Source organism: Crinia signifera, chromosome 12 (assembly GCF_055691185.1).
Source record: "Crinia signifera chromosome 12, ASM5569118v1, whole genome shotgun sequence".
Taxonomy (NCBI): domain Eukaryota; kingdom Metazoa; phylum Chordata; class Amphibia; order Anura; family Myobatrachidae; genus Crinia; species Crinia signifera.
This window is the reverse complement of record NC_139228.1, coordinates 56,427,231-56,448,849: the sequence shown is the minus strand read 5'-3', so window position 1 is coordinate 56,448,849 and position 21,619 is coordinate 56,427,231. Positions and strand designations below refer to the sequence as shown.

The following is a 21,619-nucleotide window of genomic DNA, read 5'->3' as shown; positions in this document are numbered from 1 at the left end:
AGACAGACAGAGACAGATTAGCTCCTTTGTGTCACTCACGCACAGCGCAGGGGTTTGGGATATGCGGGGACATACACTTCACTGCCGGGACATTCCGTATTCTCGGACTCCTGCGCCGATATCGCTGCCGCCTCCTCTTCAGCCGGATTCTCATTCCCAGCGGGCACCACTTCATCTACAGAAAGAGAACATCCATAGAATTTATCCAGAGAAATAACACTTAGGAATCATCTACACCCAAGGAGGAGGACATGATGTACAATTACAGGGAAACAAGCACTAATCCATCACTATCCGTCCATCTCTTCCCTACAAAAAGTACCTATCGACACACAGTGAATGCAGCCATTTCATTGGCTGAACCAATAGTCAATAATGAAAAACCAGCCTACCTATTCACCAGGAATCAGTGACATCACTGAGATTTCAGCCTATCCGGTCATTGGCAACCGGAGCAGGACTTTGAATATCAATTGTAATCATTTTTTTTTATTATTACATTTCCATCATTCTGTAAATGCATCCTGGGAAAAGACAGAGGGGATGTGCAGCACATTATAGGACAGTGCGGAGCGCAAATGGAATCTGTAGTCGCTAATTATCAGCATACAATATTTAATTAACACTATTCCAAATGAGTGTGGAAGAGTTAATGGAGAACTGGTGGCCTCCTGGGACCACGTTACATATGATGTAAGTCTTACACACCATGGAGGATGCCTATAAATACACAGATGTACCCTGATGGAGGAGTGTTACCGAGCTCTGATCTGTACTTAGTCGCACACAGTGCCCAGGGGATGACACGTGTTTAATCACCAATCCCTGGGGAGCCCAAAACAAATCTACCAATTACCTGTGCCCAGGTGAGGACATAATATTACTATTATTTATGAAGATTCGCTGTACTGCTGTGGGGAACACAGGGCAAATATATTCGGGCTTCTACAAATGAAGAGGGGATTTTGCCCAAAGCAACCAATCAATTTCTTTCTGATTGGTAGTATTGGCAAAGGATGTTCTAGGATGCAATAAAGAAATGAGGGGGACAGGAGTGATAGTTAGGGGACAGCAGAAGGGGGGACAGGAGTGATAGTTAGGGGACAGCAGAAGTTGGGACAGGGGTGATAGTTAGGGGACAGGAGTGATAGTTAGGGGACAGCAGAAGGGGGGACAGGAGTGATAGTTAGGGGACAGCAGAAGGGGGGACAGGAGTGATAGTTAGGGGACAGCAGAAGGGGGGACAGGAGTGATAGTTAGGGGACAGCAGAAGGGGGGACAGGAGTGATAGTTAGGGGACAGCAGAAGGGGGGACAGGAGTGATAGTTAGGGGACAGCAGAAGGAGGGACAGGAGTGATAGTTAGGGGACAGCAGAAGGAGGGACAGGAGTGATAGTTAGGGGATAGCAGAAGGGGGGACAGGAGTGATAGTTAGGGGATAGCAGAAGGGGGGACAGGAGTGATAGTTAGGGGATAGCAGAAGGAGGGACAGGAGTGATAGTTAGGGGATAGCAGAAGGGGGGACAGGAGTGATAGTTAGGGGATAGCAGAAGGGGGGACAGGAGTGATAGGGGACAGCAGAAGGGGGAACAGGAGTGATAGGGGACAGCAGAAGGGGGAACAGGAGTGATAGGGGACAGCAGAAGGGGGGACAGGAGTGATAGTTAGGGGACAGCAGAAGGGGGGACAGGAGTGATAGTTAGGGATAGCAGAAGGGAGGACAGGAGTGATAGTTAGGGATAGCAGAAGGGGGGACAGGAGTGATAGTTAGGGGATAGCAGAAGGGGGGACAGGAGTGATAGTTAGGGGACAGCAGAAGGGGGGACAGGAGTGATAGTTAAGGAACAGCAGAAGGGGGGACAGGAGTGATAGTTAGGGATAGCAGAAGGGGGGACAGGAGTGATAGTTAGGGATAGCAGAAGGGGGGACAGGAGTGATAGTTAGGGATAGCAGAAGGGGGGACAGGAGTGATAGTTAGGGGATAGCAGAAGGGGGGACAGGAGTGATAGCACAAGGGGATAGCACAAGGGGGGACAGGAGTGATAGCACAAGGGGGGACAGGAGTGATAGTTAGGGGATAGCAGAAGAGGGGACAGGAGTGATAGGGGACAGCAGAAGGGGGGACAGGAGTGATAGGGGACAGCAGAAGGGGGGACAGGAGTGATAGGGGACAGCAGAAGGGGGGACAGGAGTGAGAGGTAAGGGAAAGCAGAAGAGGGGACAGGAGTGAGAGGTAAGGGAAAGCAGAAGAGGGGACAGGAGTGATATTTAGGGGTGAGCAGACAACGGGGGGCAGCGATAGTTAGGGGCAGGATTGGCTGGTTTACGCCAATGGCATGTAAAAAGCCAAATGATTCCACACACACACCTTCTAGAGAATAAAAGCTATAATTTGATAGGATAAGTCAACATCTCACACTTCAGCATATTTACCCCATTTGACAATCTGCTGTGTATACTGTGTATATATACGTAGCGCTGCCACTTTCCCGGTGAGCGACAGATGGTTACACCCTGCACAGGCAGATACGGGAAGTGATTGGATGCATGGTGCCCGTGTGGAAAACAGAAGTTATTTTATGGCAGGACAGTTATTTGAATATGTTTGACTAACAGACGGGAGATTTCTAGCAGTCAAATGAGGGAAATAAAGAAACCTGTAACATACTCAGCTTTCACCAGCCCAGAGAATGGCTGCACAGAGCATGACGACTAACACACTGCTCTGGCCAGTGGCCGAACTATACTTCTATGGGCCTCGGAGGTTATACATACACAGGGCTGCCAACAGAAATCTTGGGGCCCGGTACCCCAACCCTACATATTGAGCAGCATATTTTATTACTTACATATTGAATGTGTGTTGTTTTTTTTTAATTGTTACAAAAAAATAACAACAAAATAGATAATATTTATGATGCAATGTAATAAAAATCTGTTGAGCACAGTGGTCATAATAGCACCACACTGCCACTTTTACTACACATCCCCCTGGTATCTCCGGCACCATATAAATGCTCCAGGCTCTACTCCTTGCTGCCTGGGTCTCTCCTGCAGTCCGGCTCCTCCTAGGCGAATAGACCGCCATCACTGCATGGTCAGAAGGGGGGATAGCAATGGTAGTGTGCAGCATTGTGCAGTACGTGATGTCACTAAACTCAGTAGGGAGATGACCAGGCCCAGGGGGGTTATTGAAGGGGGCAATAAGTTCCTTTCAATAAGAACCCAGACCGGCTGGCAGGCACCTTTATAAACCACTGCTAGGCAAGATATTGTGCAGCTGTGCTCACAGCCCCCTGGGACCTTACAAGGTCGGGGCCCGGTACAGGTGTACCCTTTGACCCCACACCTGTTGCCGGGGCTGAATACACACAACCTACAGATAAATTGTTAGAAGCTTTGCTGGGTTGCACATATAGGGTTATGTGAGGGGGCTGAACTCACATAACCTCACATTATGTGCAAGGTTCCATCCCTAACGCATAACACTGGACCACCCCCAGCGTTTTCATGGTATCGCAGCATAGATCATCACAGAGGCGTAGCCACAGGGGTAAAAGCAATAGTAAATGTGAGGGGAATTAGATACTCCGTGGCCCTTGCACTGTGGTCCTTAGCTGCACATTTCCCCTCTGCAGAAATTACAGAGGATAGCTAAGCCCAGAACTACCAATATCAGCTACACTAGCCAGAGACTGGGGATGCACGCGCACGCACACACACACACACACACACACACACAGCCGTCAGAGACTGGGGCCACACACACACAGCCCTGTCAGAGACTGGGGCCACACACACACACACACAGCCCTGTCAGAGACTGGGGCCACACACACAGCCCTGTCAGAGACTGGGGCCACACACACAGCCCTGTCAGAGACTGGGGCCACACACACAGCCCTGTCAGAGACTGGGGCCACACACACGCACACAGCCCTGTCAGAGACTGGGGCCACACACGCACACAGCCCTGTCAGAGACTGGGGCCACACACGCACACAGCCCTGTCAGAGACTGGGGCCACACACGCACACAGCCCTGTCAGAGACTGGGGCCACACACACGCACACAGCCCTGTCAGAGACTGGGGACACACACGCACACAGCCCTGTCAGAGACTGGGGACACACACGCACACAGCCCTGTCAGAGACTGGGGACACACACGCACACAGCCCTGTCAGAGACTGGGGCCACACACACACAGCCCTGTCAGAGACTGGGGCCACACACACACAGCGCTGTCAGAGACTGGGGCCACACACACACAGCCCTGTCAGAGACTGGGGCCACACACACACAGCCCTGTCAGAGACTGGGGCCACACACGCACACAGCCCTGTCAGAGACTGGGGCCACACACACAGCGCTGTCAGAGACTGGGGCCACACACACACAGCGCTGTCAGAGACTGGGGCCACACACGCACACAGCGCTGTCAGAGACTGGGGCCACACACACACAGCCCTGTCAGAGACTGGGGCCACACACACACAGCCCTGTCAGAGACTGGGGCCACACACGCACACAGCCCTGTCAGAGACTGGGGCCACACACGCACACAGCCCTGTCAGAGACTGGGGCCACACACACAGCCCTGTCAGAGACTGGGGCCACACACACACAGCGCTGTCAGAGAGTGGGGCCACACACGCACACAGCCCTGTCTGAGACTGGGGCCACACACGCACACAGCCCTGTCAGAGACTGGGGCCACACACGCACACAGCCCTGTCAGAGACTGGGGCCACACACGCACACAGCCCTGTCAGAGACTGGGGCCACACACACACAGCGCTGTCAGAGACTGGGGCCACACACACACAGCCCTGTCAGAGACTGGGGCCACACACACACAGCCCTGTCAGAGACTGGGGCCACACACATACAGCCCTGTCAGAGACTGGGGCCACACACATACAGCCCTGTCAGAGATTGGTGCCACACACACACACAGCCCTGTCAGAGAGGCTGGGGCCACACACACACAGCCCTGTCAGAGAGGCTGGGGCCACACACACACAAACAGCCCTGTCAGAGAGGCTGGGGCCACACACCCACACCCCTGTCAGAGACAGGCGCAACACACTGACACTCCTGACAGACTAGGGACACAAATTGACACCCCCTGACACAGGCTGGTGCCACATAATGACACCCTGAGGCCCCTGTAAGAAACTGGAGACACACACACACACATACCTATCAGCAACTGGGGTTACACACAGACACCCCCTGGAGCACACACACACACATCATTGCGGGGAGAGACGCTGGTTTGGAAAGAGGATTGGTGGGGGAGCATGTGTAGGCTGCTCACCTGCCGGGATATCACTAGTGGGCTCCTCGGTGCACCCCGTCTCAGAAGCCCCCTCCTGCCGCGCCTCGGTGCAGTCACTGCCAGGGGTCCCGGACAGCTCCCCGGATACAGCAGCAGCATCCTGCGCCAGAGCCATCAGCGGATCCCTCAGCTCGGGAATGTTCGGCAATGTCCGGAGAGGGGAGTGCCAGCCGCTACCGGGACATTCAGTAAGCCAATCACGCCGGCCTGCGTGTAGTGGGCGGGAACGGGACTTGACGAAGATCACCGATCTTAGCCGATCAAATCCGAGCACACGCTGTATGCATTATTTTCTGCTTCGTACCGGATGTACTGCAATGTTGCCATGGAGACCTGACATTGAGGGAGCGGTGGTTGCTAGGGACGCTGGGGGAAGAGATGGAGGCGCGGGTGCCGGATTGTTTGCGCTGGAGTAGCCGGGATGTCGGGGGCTGGATCAGGCGGCAGGGGTTCCCGCAGTATGAGGTGACTGATCCGCTCGGAGATCATAATGGCAGGATCCTGATAGGATCCCCCAAATTCCTCCCTGACCCATCCCCTTACCCCCAAATTTAATTTCTGACCCCCTACTCCCAAATTCCTCCCTGACCCAACCCCTGCCCCCTTTTCCAGATTCCTCCTGACCCTGACCCAACTACTGTGCCACTACTATATTCTGCTGTCTGCGCTGCTTTTGTGGGTATCATGACATATGCAATATTCTGGGTGTTATGACATTTCCAGCAATGTTTATATTACTTGTATCACATGGTTTTATTTTTTCTCTTTTGTTTACAACTGTTTATGTTCATCGGCGCTACCGACCCCTTGTGGCACCAAATGGATGATAATAATAAAATATATAAAAAATAAAATATATATTAAAAATGTATGTTTTATTTATTCATTTTTAAATTGTTATATTTAGTTTTGTTACCTCCTTGTGGAAGTACATTGTGGGGTTTACTTACAAAGCACTAGTGTTTTATAACCCTGTGGCTATGACTGCATTTATTCCCATTATATAAAAGATCAGTGTTCTAACTGGTGAGGTGAGGCTTCAGGCATAAACACAATCAGAAGTGCCGGCCTTCATAAATAGACTCCTTGTAATGTACCCCCTCGGTAACATACCATAAGCTGGGAAATATGCAGTATACTGTACATTATATGTCATATGATCTGACCATAAGTCTTATTACAGGCATGTTTTACAGAGAACTGCATCAATGGCAGAAAACTTATTTACGTTACATGCTCCAGCCTCCCTCAGATTGGAGTCACTGACTTCCAGGACATGAAGGTGAGTGGGAGTACACTATTACACTATTGTGCGATCCTTGCAATACTGCTAGTGCCCCCAGCACACTTGAGCGATCCCCACAATGCTACTAATACACCCAGAAGCTTGAGAACCCTGCCTACACTGGTTATTACCCCAGGCACATGAGCATGATTTCTCACACAGTATTGTCCTGGCTTGATTCCCCACATACACTGCCATTATTGCCAGCACAGAAGCATGAGCCCACTACACTGCTATTATTGGCAGCACAGAAGCACTATCCGTAAATACACTGCTGTTATAACCATAATAGGAGCATGACACCCACAACACTGCTATTATCACCAGCACAGAAGCACGGTCCCCACTACACTGCTATTATCACCAGCACAGAAGCATTACCCCACTACACTACTATTATCACCAGCACAGAAGAGGTGTGGTATAATGGTGTGACAGTGGGGAGGAATACCGACAGTCAGTATCCTGACGTCGGGATCCCGACTGCTGTTATCGCCAATGCATGAGTGTTGTGAGGTGCATGCTGTTATCTCCAATCCAGGAGTGTTGTGGAGGTGCATGCTGTTATCCCTAGTGCAGGTGTGTTGTGAGGTGCATGCTGTTATCCCTAGTACAGGTGTGTTGTGAGGTGCATGCTGTTATCCATAGTGCAGGAGTGTTGTGAGGTGCATGCTGTTATCCCTAATGCAGGTGTGTTGTGAGGTGCATGCTGTTATCCCTAGTGCAGGAGTGGTGTGAGGTGCATGCTGTTATCCCTAGTGCAGGAGTGGTGTGAGGTGCATGCTGTTATCCCTAGTGCAGGAGTGGTGTGAGGTGCATGCTGTTATCCCTAGTGCAGGAGTGTTGTGAAGTGCATGCTGTTATCCCTAGTGCAGGAGTGGTGTGAGGTGCATGCTGTCATCCCTAGTGCAGGAGTGTTGTGAGGTGCATGCTGTTATCCCTAGTGCAGGAGTGGTGTGAGGTGCATGCTGTTATCCCTAGTGCAGGTGTGTTGTGAGGTGCATGCTGTTATCCCTAGTGCAGGAGTGTTGTGAGGTGCATGCTGTTATCCCTAGTGCAGGAGTGCTGTGAGGTGCATGCAGTTATCCCTAGTGCAGGAGTGTTGTGAAGTGCATGCTGTTATCCCTAGTGCAGGAGTGCTTTGAGGTGCATGCTGTTATCCCTAGTGCAGGAGTGCTGTGAGGTGCATGCTGTTATCCCTAGTACAGGTGTGTTGTGAGGTGCATGCTGTTATCCATAGTGCAGGAGTGTTGTGAGGTGCATGCTGTTATCCCTAATGCAGGTGTGTTGTGAGGTGCATGCTGTTATCCCTAGTGCAGGAGTGGTGTGAGGTGCATGCTGTTATCCCTAGTGCAGGAGTGGTGTGAGGTGCATGCTGTTATCCCTAGTGCAGGAGTGGTGTGAGGTGCATGCTGTTATCCCTAGTGCAGGAGTGTTGTGAAGTGCATGCTGTTATCCCTAGTACAGGTGTGTTGTGAGGTGCATGCTGTTATCCATAGTGCAGGAGTGTTGTGAGGTGCATGCTGTTATCCCTAATGCAGGTGTGTTGTGAGGTGCATGCTGTTATCCCTAGTGCAGGAGTGGTGTGAGGTGCATGCTGTTATCCCTAGTGCAGGAGTGGTGTGAGGTGCATGCTGTTATCCCTAGTGCAGGAGTGGTGTGAGGTGCATGCTGTTATCCCTAGTGCAGGAGTGTTGTGAAGTGCATGCTGTCATCCCTAGTGCAGGAGTGGTGTGAGGTGCATGCTGTCATCCCTAGTGCAGGAGTGTTGTGAGGTGCATGCTGTTATCCCTAGTGCAGGAGTGGTGTGAGGTGCATGCTGTTATCCCTAGTGCAGGAGTGTTGTGAAGTGCATGCTGTTATCCCTAGTGCAGGAGTGGTGTGAGGTGCATGCTGTCATCCCTAGTGCAGGAGTGGTGTGAGGTGCATGCTGTCATCCCTAGTGCAGGAGTGTTGTGAGGTGCATGCTGTTATCCCTAGTGCAGGAGTGTTGTGAAGTGCATGCTGTCATCCCTAGTGCAGGAGTGGTGTGAGGTGCATGCTGTCATCCCTAGTGCAGGAGTGTTGTGAGGTGCATGCTGTAATCCCTAGTGCAGGAGTGGTGTGAGGTGCATGCTGTCATCCCTAGTGCAGGAGTGTTGTGAAGTGCATGCTGTTATTCCTAGTGCAGGAGTGTTGTGAGGTGCATGCTGTTATCCCTAGTGCAGGAGTGGTGTGAGGTGCATGCTGTTATCCCTAGTGCAGGAGTGGTGTGAGGTGCATGCTGTTATCCCTAGTGCAGGAGTGTTGTGAGGTGCATGCTGTTATCCCTAGTGCAGGAGTGTTGTGAGGTGCATGCTGTTATCCCTAGTGCAGGAGTGGTGTGAGGTGCATGCTGTCATCCCTAGTGCAGGAGTGTTGTGAGGTGCATGCTGTTATCCCTAGTGCAGGAGTGGTGTGAGGTGCATGCTGTTATCCCTAGTGCAGGTGTGTTGTGAGGTGCATGCTGTTATCCCTATTGCAGGAGTGTTGTGAGGTGCATGCTGTTATCCCTAGTGCAGGAGTGCTGTGAGGTGCATGCAGTTATCCCTAGTGCAGGAGTGTTGTGAAGTGCATGCTGTTATCCCTATTGCAGGAGTGTTGTGAGGTGCATGCTGTTATCCCTAGTGCAGGAGTGCTTTGAGGTGCATGCTGTTATCCCTAGTGCAGGAGTGCTGTGAGGTGCATGCTGTTATCCCTAGTGCAGGTGTGTTGTGAGGTGCATGCTGTTATCCATAGTGCAGGAGTGCTGTGAGGTGCATGCTGTTATCCCTAATGCAGGAGTGGTGTGAGGTGCATGCTGTTATCCCTAGTGCAGGAGTGTTGTGAGGTGCATGCTGTTATCCCTAGTGCAGGAGTGTTGTGAGGTGCATGCTGTTATCCCTAGTGCAGGAGTGTTGTGAAGTGCATGCTGTTATCCCTAGTGCAGGAGTGGTGTGAGGTGCATGCTGTCATCCCTAGTGCAGGAGTGTTGTGAGGTGCATGCTGTTATCCCTAGTGCAGGAGTGTTGTGAGGTGCATGCTGTTATCCCTAGTGCAGGAGTGTTGTGAAGTGCATGCTGTTATCCCTAGTGCAGGAGTGGTGTGAGGTGCATGCTGTCATCCCTAGTGCAGGAGTGTTGTGAGGTGCATGCTGTAATCCCTAGTGCAGGAGTGGTGTGAGGTGCATGCTGTTATCCCTAGTGCAGGAGTGTTGTGCGGTGCATGCTGTTATCCCTAGTGCAGGATTGTTGTGAGGTGCATGCTGCTATTCCTAGTGCAGGAGTGTTGTGAGGTGCATGCTGTTATCGCCAATGCAGGAGTGTTGTGAGGTGCATGCTGTTATCCCCAATGCAGGAGTGTTGTGAGGTGCATGCTGTTATGCCTAGTGCAGGAGTGGTGTGAGGTGCATGCTGTTATCCCTAGTGCAGGTGTGTTGTGAGGTACATGCTGTTATCCATAGTGCAGGAGTGTTGTGAGGTGCATGCTGTTATCCCTAGTGCAGGTGTGTTGTGAGGTACATGCTGTTATCCCTAGTGCAGGTGTGTTGTGAGGTACATGCTGTTATCCATAGTGCAGGAGTGGTGTGAGGTGCATGCTGTTATCCATAGTGCAGGAGTGTTGTGAGGTGCATGCTGTTATTCCTAGTGCAGGAGTGGTGTGAGGTGCATGCTGTTATCCATAGTGCAGGAGTGTTGTGAGGTGCATGCTGTTATCCCTATTGCAGGAGTGGTGTGAGGTGCATGCTGTTATTCCTAGTGCATGAGTGGTGTGAGGTGCATGCTGTTATCCCTAGTGCAGGTGTGTTGTGAGGTGCATGCTGTTATCCATAGTGCAGGAGTGTTGTGAGGCGCATGCTGTTATTCCTAGTGTAGGAGTGGTGTGAGGTGCATGCTGTTAAATAGCCTGTTACACTGTGTTTTCCTCCACAGGCCATCTCCCAGCTGGTTAGAGATCTGCTGGGTGTCACTGAGCCGCCCTGGAGTCGCAGCATCTCCCTGCCACATAGAGACCCCCTGGGCCTGTTCCTGGAGCAGAAGGCTCAGACAGGGGTGAACCATGACTTGCTCACCTACAATCAGTTCATCAAGGCGTCACATTAACCCTCAACAGAGCTCTGCATGACCAGTGCTGTGCTGGAACAGAGAGAGTTTATATCATAAGGACACCATTACAGTGTTGCTGTGTTAGAGGGAAACCAATGTACTGGTTTGCCTATGAATGAAGGATAACTGCAGGTCTCCTGTACACAGGAAATGCAGCGGTTTCCCCTGCTGCAATAAAACCAAACAGGCTTCCTATTAGTACCAGGCTGGTGGCTGACCCAGAGATGCCGCTTCCCTCCTGTCTCATGTATAAGCTGTCTTCTTCTGTCTTATTAATAAACGCGTTTATGTAAAAAAAAGTATTTCTCCCGTGTACACATTTGTTGAGCTCATGAATATGAATGTCAGCCTTCTGCTGTAAACCTCGTAAACAGAGAATTTGTGACTGCATAATCTTAGACTGTACTGCTTAATGACATTGTGGTCTCGTACCCAAGCCCCAGAGAGGGCTCTTTCTAGTTGCATGCCACACCAGCATGGCCGGCTCTATCATTAGGTAGCTGCCTAGGAGCTCCAGAATCTGAGGGGCGCCCCTGAGTGTATCACAAAATTAAGGATGACACAGAGAGGTGTTCTTGTTGAACTTAATGTAAATGGCAAGTGTTGAAGTTCTAAGACGTCACCTGAGGTTCTGGATGTGGTGGTGTGTGGATGGGGGAGCAGTAAACGGAAGTTTTGCCTAGGGTGCAGAAAAGCCCTGCACCGTTGCTGCGAAGCAGGCTGATGGACATTGCAAAAACACTCTGCAAAGTATAAGCTGGCCTAGTAGCTGGTAGCGCTTATATATAATGTTAGGGGAGCCACTGATTTGAGTTTGAGGACAGTCCTCCATTCTGGCTCTGATGGTGAAAGTCCTGCTTAACATCCCAGGTCAGTCCGTAGTTCTGTTCTAGCTGTGATGGTGGAAGTCCTGCTTTGAATCTTGGGACAGTCCTCTGTTCTGTTCTAGCTGTGATTGTGTAAGTCCTGCTGTGAATCCCAGGATAGTCCTCTGTTCTGTTCTAGCTTTGTTGTAGGAGTCCTGCTTAGAATCTCAGGACAGTCCTAGGTTCTGTTCTAGCTGTGATGGTGGAAGTTCGTCTTAGAATCTTAGGACAGTCCTCAGTTCTGTTCTAGCGGTGTTGTAGAAGTCCTGCTGTAAATCTCAGGACAGTCCTCGGTTCTGTTCTAGCTGTGAAGGTGGAAGTCCTGCTGTGAATCTCAGGACAGTCCTCAGTTTTGTTCTAGCTGTGATGGTGGAAGTCCTGCTGTGAATCTCAGGACAGTCCTAGGTTCTGTTCTAGCTGTGATGGTGGAAGTCCATCTTAGAATCCTAGGAGAGTCCTCAGTTCTGTTCTAGCGGTGTTGTAGAAGTCCTGCTGTGAATCTCAGGACAGTCCTAGGTTCTGTTCTAGCTGTGATGGTGGAAGTCCGTCTTAGAATCCTAGGAGAGTCCTCAGTTCTGTTCTAGCTGTGTTGTAGAAGTCCTGCTGTGAATCTCAGGACAGTCCTAGGTTCTGTTTTAGCTGTGATGGTGGAAGTCCATCTTAGAATCCTAGGAGAGTCCTCAGTTCTGTTCTAGTGGTGTTGTAGAAGTCCTGCTGTGAATCTCAGGACAGTCCTCAGTTCTTTTCTAGCTGTGAAGGTGGAAGTCCATCTTAGAATCCTAGGACAGTCCTCAGTTCTGTTCTAGCGGTGTTGTAGAAGTCCTGCTGTGACTCTCAGGACAGTCCTCGGTTCTTTTCTAGCTGTGAAGGTGTAAGTCCTGTGAATCTCAGAACAGTTTTTTCAGTGCATTACCAATGTAGTTAACAAGTTTCCCTACTTACAGACCGTTTAGAACCTGTAAGGCAGTGATGGCGGAGGTCTTGGTTCCAATCCCCTTGCAGACTTCTTGTTTAAAACAATGTAGATTACTTAGTAAAAATGTTATATTTTTATTTATATGTATTTCATGGATATTTGTAACTATTATTATAAATAAATAAAAACCAACATAATATATTACAAATTAAGATCAATTAAATCCTATTCTGGTATCCCAACATTATCAGTCTGGGCAGAGATACATTCAAAGAAACTGAGATCTGAGTTCCATCCAAAACGGTCTGAGATCTGGATGACTGAACAAGGTTATACAATAATAAAAATGGGTTTAATAAAAGTTCCATATTTTCCCGTCCTTTCTCCATAATGATACTTTGTAGTAAATGCATCATAACCCGTATTCCTGGTGCAAGTATATGGTAGAGACACCCCAGAGGGGCTACAGTGTGACTCCTATTGCTTGGTTATTATTGTGGTTATAGTCTGTATGATACCAGGGCAGGGTGGTCCATGTTCTCGGCTCAGCGGTCAGGTTGGCTGACAGAGGAGGCTGCGATACAGCTGTGCTAACTGTTCTCTGAGCTGCGGAGAGCCTTCAATATGCTTCCTGAGGGGAGACCCTTCCATCTGGACACTGCACAGGTCAAACCAGGGTAACGGACTGCATGGGAGGAGAAACAGAGAGACACTCAGGTGACACAGGAACAGGGACTGTGTTACTCTGCACACTAGGTCAGCATGTGTTTTGGGTGTACAAATAGACGTCTCCTGACGGCTTCTCACACCACCTTACATTCCCCTCACACTCCACCTCACATTCCCCTCACACTTCACCTCACATCCCAGTGCCCTCAATCTCACCCTTACTATCCCCCCACACACTACATCTTACTTACCCCCCCACACACACACACAGTTCACTTCACATTCCCCTCACACTCCACCTCACACTGCCCCCAATCTCCACCTCACATACCATACCATCTCACATCACATTCCCCCCACTCTTCAACTCAGATTCTCACTGAACACATACCATCCAATCAGTCACGGGTGGCTTCCCAGCTGGTCCACTGCTCCCCTCTTTTCACTGCTTGTTACATCAACCCCAATTTCCCCTGTCATGGTATGGGAACTTTCCAGACAGCTTTCTGGTCGTACTATACAGTATGGCCCTCATTCTGATCCATACGCTCCCCTGCACGTTCACACAGGGGAGCAATATATATTTTTTTATTCGCTAGCTGTTCGCAAGATGATTGACAGGAAGTAGGCATCTGAGGGTGGTAACTGGCCGTTTATTGGGAGTGCTAAGTTTGGGCAGTTATGCGCATGTGCAGGCTCCATTTGGGAGTGGGCGCAGCAAATTGATTATTTGCCAGCCCACTCATGTGAAACAGTGCGGGTGTGGGGTGGCGGGGACAGGTAGCACCCATGGGAACACCCAGCGTTTCATGGGCGCTCTGATGCTAATGCGGCTGCGATGCGCGTGTGGGGGGTGGGCAGCTGATGTGAGCTGCCCGCCCTCTTCCCGTACAAGGGTGCTGCAAATCTGAAACACCAGAGAGTGTCTTAGATTTGCGAACGTCTTAGAAAACATTCATCAAATGATTTCTGCCCTGCACGCAAGGCTGCGAATGGAAGTTTATGCAAAACATCCATTTGCATGTGTGCGGGGATATTCGGCGTACGAGTGGGGACAGGCGTTCATGTGGGCGGCGTTTGGATGACCCGCAAAGCTGCGAATTTTGCAGAATGACCTCCTATGCCTCTTATACACAGGGACTTGGTGGCCCTTTGAAGCTGCTGCACGTTACGTTATACAGGACTGTCCCGCCTCACCTGTCCTCAGCCTGTGATGGCACAAAGTTGTCAGCAGTAAGTGGGGCCCACTGGTGTTGTTCTCCTGGTGGTACAAGTCGCTGGATCAGGCCATTCAGCGCTCTCAGTGACTGACGCTGTGACAGAGCTTGTGACGTGCACGTATTCAGGAAGGCATACAGAGCCGCTTCCATCAGGCTACTGACTGTATACACACCTCCTGGAAGGCAGAGTGATCAATTGCATTATATGTAAGCAACCTTCCATCTAACCGGCTGCTAGCCAAGCTTATTGCTGGGACTGTGCCATAATATATACATGTCCCCATAGAAGCATATGAGGGACTGTGGGGCCATAACTTACCACCACACTGCAGGTCCCCAGGAGTTGTCGCCTTGACAAAGTATTCATCCTTCAGCGCCTCTGTGATCGTGCAGCACTTCTGCCTCATCAGCCCCTCCACACTGTCCTCACTCCGGTACTCTGGCCGGACCAAGCTGCTGTGGGACAATAGTGTCTTCAGCCTGCAGGAAGCATGTCATCAAGTGAGGCGGACATATTGTTCCAGGACGTAAAGAAGGAACTATACAGCAATCGCACACATACAGTACCTGTGGCATATGTGCTCACAGACAATGTCTAGGTAGACAGTCAACATGCACTAGGACGACCTTCACAAAAGGTTGACACAAGAAAAAGGTACACTTAAGTTATAATAAGTAATGTCTAATTGGTACTTGTTTCCTATCTGGGCGCCCAGGTTTTCAACGTACGGCACCGTAATGAAATCGGATCGCATCGCATCGGATTCGGTACTCGATGATGTACGATGGCATAGGATGCTATCCGATCCGATTTCATTTGAAATCGGATCGTATCGCATGCGGTGACGCGATCAACCCCGATTTTTACATTGGAATCAATGTTAAATGGTCCCTGAGACCCGATTTTACATTGATTTCAATGTAATAACCCCGCAAACCCACGATTTGTATAGGAAACCCCCCCCTGATGTTTTAAAATGCGCCTCCATTGTTAACGCCACCCCAGTATTGACGTCAACCCGAAGCGTGGCGAGCGGCGGCGGTACGCGTCCTCCGACTTTTTCATACCCGCACTATCCACGTCGGCGTGGAGTTGAGAATAGAATAGTGTGGCGAGCGCAGCGAGCCACCGAGCCCGAAGCGTGGCGAGGGGACGCGGATACCTGTAAAGCCCGCGAGGGGACACGGATACCTGTGAAGTATCCGCGTCCCCTCGCGGGGCTCGCTGCGCTCGACACGCTTCGGGCTCGGTGGCTCACTGCTCTCGCCACACTATTCTATTCTCAACTCCACGCCGACGTGGATAGTGGGGGTATGAAAAAGTCGGAGGACGCGTACCGCCGCCGCTCGCCACGCTTCGGGTTGACGTCAATACTGGGGTGGCGTTAACAATGGAGGCGCATTTTAAACCATCAGGGGGGGGTTTCCTATATATCCTATGGCCCAACCATAAAAGCGGGAACGAAATCGGATCGCATCGCATCGTTCAATATCGTGTATGTGCATTTGTGGTATCCGATGCGATGCGATTTTTATACGGAGAATAGCATGGTGCGCAATTAACGTAGTGGGCGCCCAGATAGGAAACAAGTACCGTCTAATTAATGGACTGACTAAAAGAAGAATACAATTAAACATTTGGGATGGCCATCGACCATCGATGATTCAAAATTATCGATGGTTTATGGCCGATGTCAAAATCTTTTGCCATCAATGTGGGAGAACCTACAAAGATGGTTTCCCTACATCGATGACACAGCCATACCGATGGGTTTTTTTTTTCAAAGTGCCGGGACACGTGTTTTGATTGGCCCACAGGCCGATTACTCAAACATAATAGAGGACCATCGATATATAAAACTATCGATGGTCACCCATTGAATCGTTTTACACTATCGATGGCCAGTTGTACTTTTGCCATCAATGGCAAACATTGATGGCAAAGGCACCAATGGTCATCCCTATAAATAAACATTGGTGGTATTTTAATTACTTATTTCTCATCATTACTTAATTTTAATTTTAAACTTTATTTCACTGGTTTTCAAAACTGGACTTTGAGGGTGATTCAGACCCGCGAATTTGCATAGCATCTGATTACTGATCCATTGCGCATGCGTATGGCCCTTAGTACACATGCACAGGGTCGTCCTGTGCTGAAATCCTGCTACTTTTTCTATTCGCTAACCGTTCGCAAGATGATTGACAGGAAGTGGGCGTGTGGAGGGGGTAACCGGCTGTTTAGTGGCAGTGCTAAGCTAACACAGGCGTGTAATATATAATGATGTACTGATAGGCTCAACTATATGGCTGGGTCAGTGTGACCCATATCCGTATATAGTGGGAAAGCCTTAGGGGCGAATTAGTCATTAGAGAGCGATGCCTGCGCGATGACATCGCATTGCGGTATCGCGCAATACCACCGTTATTTACCAATGTTTAGGGCGCAGGGACACGGCTACGAAAGGAGCCCGTCCCTGCGAAGCCCTGACCCGGAAGCCGGGGGGGCTGCGCATGCGCAGTTATGAGCTGACCCCCCCACGACCCCGCTGACCGCACTGCCGCTACAATCGCCATATCAGATTGGCGATAGCCCAGGAGTGCGAAGCCGGGCTGCCCGATGTTGATACATCGGGCAGCTTCGCATCCCCCATAGAAACCTATGGGGGACGTGGCCGGCGGCGCTGCGAGGGGGAGGGGAATCGCAGCAGGGATCGGAGATTCCTGCTGCGGTCCCCCTTTGGTACATTAGGGGGTTACTTAATATTTGCGGTTAACCCCGAAAACGTGTGTTTTCGGGGATTTAGCCGCAAATATTACTTGATAAATGCGGCCCTTAATGCTGGTCCCAACTGGGAAGATACTGTGTTAACCCGTGGGAGAGATCTGTGGAATCTCTAAGGAGGGACATATACTGTACCTGGGCAATGGCACTGCGGACACCAGGCTGTACACCACACAGGGCTCTCTCAGGTGACCGCTGATCTCTGCACACACCGCCGGCAGCTGGGATGGCAGAACGCACAGGTACACCACCTGTGCCCATCTCACCAGCCACTTATTGTCATACAGACACTGAACACCCAGATCCTGGATCTCACCTGCAGGAGACAGAACACAGGGGACACAGTGACACGCTTGTCCTATATGTGACCAGTCACTTATTACACGCAGGAGCTTCCAGAGTTTTTTTTTTGGGGGGGGGGGGGGTAGGGGGAGATGATCATACTCATTATTGATACTGGAGGGCTGGGGTGGAGGCAATAAAGGCAGCTGATGCTGCGGACTGGAGGGTATGGATCATTGGAGCAACTAGGTTGACATGACTGAAGGTCAACATGTAGGTCAACAGGGTCATTAGGTCGACATGGGGAAAGTTGAGTCAAAAGGTCGACATGGTGCTTTTTTTGTAGACCTAGTGACCGTATACCGGACTAGAGGCCTTTATACATACGGAGAGTTTCCGGTCTGCGGGTGGAAACACAAATGTTTCGAGGTTCAATTTCTTTTAATCCGATAAGACATTTAACGAGTTGCTTCCCCAGGTGACCTCCTCCAATGACACCCACAGGGATTGCCTTGGAGAGCAACCCTTGCGGAATGCTGGGAGCAATCAGAGGGTCCGTCTGCAGCTGCTGCCTGAAAGCCAGGAGACAGTGATATTATTATGCTGAATGGCTTCTCCTGGGCGTATGGAGCAGGCGCGGAGCACTCACCGGCCGCAGAGCAGCAGTTTGTAGAAGAAGACAGAGTGAGCGCATGCGTGCACCATCAGAGCCCCTCTCCGCCTCTGCAGCCTCAGTAAGTGCTCATACCGGGGCACCATCTCACTGCCAACATGCGACAAGCTGCTCAGCCCGGCTGTGAGGTCCATGTTACCTGGCCGGCTACCGGGCCCTGTGGAGTGACAGGGAAATGACTCCAGAGATGTTCAGCAACTCCTGGAGAACACAAAGGGGAACCACAAACATGTAATATCCAGCGTCATATCTGTGCCACTTCTGTGCCCGATAAACCTCTGGTGCGGTCCATCTCCAACAGGCATGCGGGGAGTTCCTGCTGGTAAAGGGGATGTATGCCTCAGTGGGAGGGAGGAGGTGATTAAAAGGAGCACATATTGCCGATTTACATTGTCATACGTATGGCCCAATGCTAATTAACCCTGGCAAAACTACAGCTTCTAATTACAAATTATAACATATGATACTTGGTCCCATTTTGCCACCTGCTCCAGGTACTTTAGGGTCAGATAAAAAAAAAAGGAAATGCATTGAGAGGACATCATTTTGTAATGAACAATATTGTGTCAGTGATTTAGAAACATAGAATTTGACGGCAGATAAGAACCACTTGGCCCATCTAGTCTGCCCCTTTTTTTATGGGCAGATGTATGAAGCGGTAATAAGAGAGAAGATCCCCCTGGCAACCAATCAGCACTATAGTAAAATCTATAATTTGCATAAAATAAAATTATACAGAGCAGCTGATTGGTTGTCATGAGCAAAGTCTCCCTTATCACTACTTCATATATATATCCCATACATTTAAATAAGAAGCTGATTCATTAATCAGAGAATGACAAACTGTCCAGAATGAGAGGTGAGACACACACATATACTATGACGCCGGCATGGTAAGCTGGCACTTGTAGTCCCACACATGGACAGCCCCCTGTACATACCTCTGCAGCCACCAGAGGATCGGTCATCACCGGCGGGGCCCCGGATGACAGGATACTCACACACCGTAACCATAACAACATCACAGCCAACCAGGGTATCGAGCCCGGCTGGAGAGGTGGGAGTATGCATTGTAGCCAATGGACGCCGTTTATAAGCTTTCATCAGCCAATCAGATGACGACCTGTGCCGACGACATGTGTGTGCGCTAGTCCTGGAACACTGACTGCACTGCCGTGCCTAGTGCGTTCTTGACAACTGTTGCTCCCCGGCCCAGTGTCTGCCTCATTAGAGTGTAAGCTCCCAGGCCCAATGTCTGCCTCCCCATTAGAGTGTGAGCTCCCCGGCCCAGTGTCTGCCTCCCCCATGAGAGTGTAAGCTCCCCGGCCCAGTGTCTGTCCCTCTCCCCCCATGAGAGTGTGAGCTCCCCGGCCCAGTGTCTGTCCCTCTCCCCCCATGAGAGTGTGAGCTCCCCGGCCCAGTGTCTGCCCATCTCCCCCATGAGAGTGTGAGCTCCCCGGCCCAGTGTCTGTCCCTCACCCTCCATGAGAGTGTGAGCTCCCCGGCCCAGTGTCTGCCTCCACCATGAGAGTGTGAGCTCCCCGATCCAGTGTCTGTCCCTCTTCCCCCCATTAGAGTGTGAGCTCCCTGGCCCAGTGTCTGCCAATCTCCCCCATGAGAGTGTGAGCTTCCCGGCCCAGTGTCTGCCCATCTCCCCATGAGAGTGTGAGCTCCCTGGCCCAGTGTCTGCCTCCCCCATGAGAGTGTGAGCTCCCCGGCCCAGTGTTTGCCTCCCCCATGAGAGTGTGAGCTCCCGGCCCAGTGTCTGCCTCCCCCATGAGAGTGTGAGCTCCCCGGCACAATGTATGCCTCCCCTATGAGAGTGTATGTTGTCCATGGGCCACTGTTTGATCATATACCTGTGACAGGGTTACCTCCCTGGGTCAGTGTCCTCCCATCTTCACAGGAAAGAATAAGCTCCTCCGTTCTTATGTCTGCCCATCTCTTTGTGAGAATGTAAGCTCACCGGGCCAGTGTCTGATGGCCACAACATAAGTGTAGATTTGCTCATCATAGCACTACACTGTAAGTTCCCTCTATTGTTAGAACCATCCATTTCTGAGATGTTATTTCCACTGTGCAAAGGGTGATCTGGTTCTGGTGAGTCCTGCAGCCATGATTCCCAGAGCAGGAGACCCCCTTCCAGTATCACAATCAGAATCAACTTTATTGGCCATATATGCTTACGCACACTAGGAATTTTTTGTGGATTTTTCAGTGCAGGATCAACCAGGGAGGGGGGGGACATTACATACATTAAATTGAGACATTATATGCAGGAAACACATGCCCGCCGAGCTGCACAGCACCTAGGCAGCCATCAGCGGCGCCACTGGTCGTTGCAGCAGCCGGTAGGTAACAATATAAGCAGGGACAGTACAGTATCACACAGGGAACATATACCCGCCGAGCTGCACAGCACCTAGGCAGCCATCAGCAGCAACCACTGGTCGTTGCAGCAGCCGGTAGGTAACAATATAAGCAGGGACAGTACAATATCACACAGGGAACATATACCCGCCGAGCTGCACAGCGCCTAGGCAGCCATCAGCGGCGCCACTGGTCGTTGCAGCAGCCGGTAGGTAACAATATAAGCAGGGACAGTACAATATCACACAGGGAACATATACCCGCCGAGCTGCACAGCGCCTAGGCAGCCATCAGCGGCGCCACTGGTCGTTGCAGCAGCCAGGTAGGTAACAGTATGAGCAGGGACAGTACAGTTATCACATAGGGAACAAATACCCACCAAGCTGCACAGCACCCAGGCAGCCATCAGCGGCGCCACTGGTCATTGCAGCAGCCAGGTAGGTAACAGTATGAGCAAATACATTGCAGTTATGGCAGAGATAGCTTAGACAGTACAGTTATCACACAGGGGACACAAGGTTATATATGGTTGAGTGCACAGATCCTAGGCAGCCATTTGCGGCGCCATTTGCAGTGGTGGTGATGGGGGGAGGGGGAGAGTCATTAGGCCTGGGGAGAGACAGTGAGGCCTGTGGCTGGAGTTGGGCTCCCGCATCTGCTGGTGATGGGGGTCAGCGGCTTGGGCCTGACCATTTCCAATGAGTCCGTGGGCCTTTGTTGGGGGCCGCGGCTGAGCAGTAGGCCAGGGTGTGCAGTAAGCCAGGGTGTGAGACAGGGGGGCCAAGGCTGGGCCTGCAGTAGGCCAGAGAATGGGACAGGGAGCCAAGGCTAAGCCTGCAGGGAAGGGTGGCTACTGCTGGTGAGACTACCAGGGCAGGGGCCCACCTAGGTGAGGCAGCGGGCCAGGGGTGGGCCTGCAGGGAAGAGAGTGCTCGGGGTCCTCCTCACCGTCCTGACCTGCACCAGGCCCACCAGGACACTCCCATCCATGTAGAGGGGGATCTGGAGATGATCTTCCTCCTCCAGTGGTCCCCCCGGGCCGATGGTGATGTGTTACCAATGCCTCCAGCATCCCACGTGGTACTAAACCTCACTGCATGGGACCAA

General features: G+C 51.0%; 2 protein-coding genes and 1 long non-coding RNA gene across 3 annotated transcripts; 1 reads left to right on the top strand and 2 right to left on the bottom strand.

Moving 5' to 3' along the window:
• Positions 1 to 6: 6 nt before the first annotated feature.
• Positions 7 to 5,588, bottom strand: LOC146050115 (uncharacterized). The gene is made up of 2 exons (XR_014466262.1): positions 5,323 to 5,588; positions 7 to 175 (listed from the first exon to the last, which is right to left on the bottom strand). It is a non-coding gene; the product is annotated as an uncharacterized LOC146050115 (long non-coding RNA).
• On the top strand, positions 5,585 to 11,033 carry SAMD15 (sterile alpha motif domain containing 15). The gene is made up of 3 exons (XM_083166961.1): positions 5,585 to 5,808; positions 6,527 to 6,625; positions 10,558 to 11,033. Exons 1-3 carry the CDS (start codon positions 5,722 to 5,724, stop codon positions 10,726 to 10,728), a joined length of 357 nt encoding a protein of 118 aa, XP_083023087.1. The 5' UTR covers positions 5,585 to 5,721; the 3' UTR covers positions 10,729 to 11,033.
• A 1,616-nt stretch (positions 11,034 to 12,649) lies between these two features.
• Positions 12,650 to 19,110, bottom strand: NOXRED1 (NADP dependent oxidoreductase domain containing 1). The gene is made up of 8 exons (XM_083166959.1): positions 19,084 to 19,110; positions 18,372 to 18,461; positions 18,119 to 18,299; positions 17,857 to 18,041; positions 17,323 to 17,503; positions 14,722 to 14,882; positions 14,380 to 14,578; positions 12,650 to 13,198 (listed from the first exon to the last, which is right to left on the bottom strand). Exons 2-8 carry the CDS (start codon positions 18,445 to 18,447, stop codon positions 13,066 to 13,068), a joined length of 1,116 nt encoding a protein of 371 aa, XP_083023085.1. The 5' UTR covers positions 18,448 to 18,461; positions 19,084 to 19,110; the 3' UTR covers positions 12,650 to 13,065.
• Positions 19,111 to 21,619: the final 2,509 nt, after the last annotated feature.

Bases quoted from the DNA above. Each gene is read 5' to 3' on its own strand.
- NOXRED1 (XM_083166959.1), bottom strand. From the start codon at position 18,447: ATGCCTGTTGGAGATGGACCGCACCAGAGGTTTATCGGGCACAGAAGT. The intron at 18,300-18,371 runs GTTTGTGGTTCC...GTCACTCCACAG, and splicing joins TATGACGCTGGATATTACAT to GGCCCGGTAGCCGGCCAGGT. The intron at 17,504-17,856 runs GTATGTATAAAG...TGTCTCCTGCAG, and splicing joins CCGCAGACCGGAAACTCTCC to GTGAGATCCAGGATCTGGGT.
- SAMD15 (XM_083166961.1), top strand. From the start codon at position 5,722: ATGGAGGCGCGGGTGCCGGATTGTTTGCGCTGGAGTAGCCGGGATGTC. The intron at 5,809-6,526 runs GTGACTGATCCG...GTCTTATTACAG, and splicing joins AGGGGTTCCCGCAGTATGAG to GCATGTTTTACAGAGAACTG. The intron at 6,626-10,557 runs GTGAGTGGGAGT...TTTCCTCCACAG, and splicing joins CTGACTTCCAGGACATGAAG to GCCATCTCCCAGCTGGTTAG.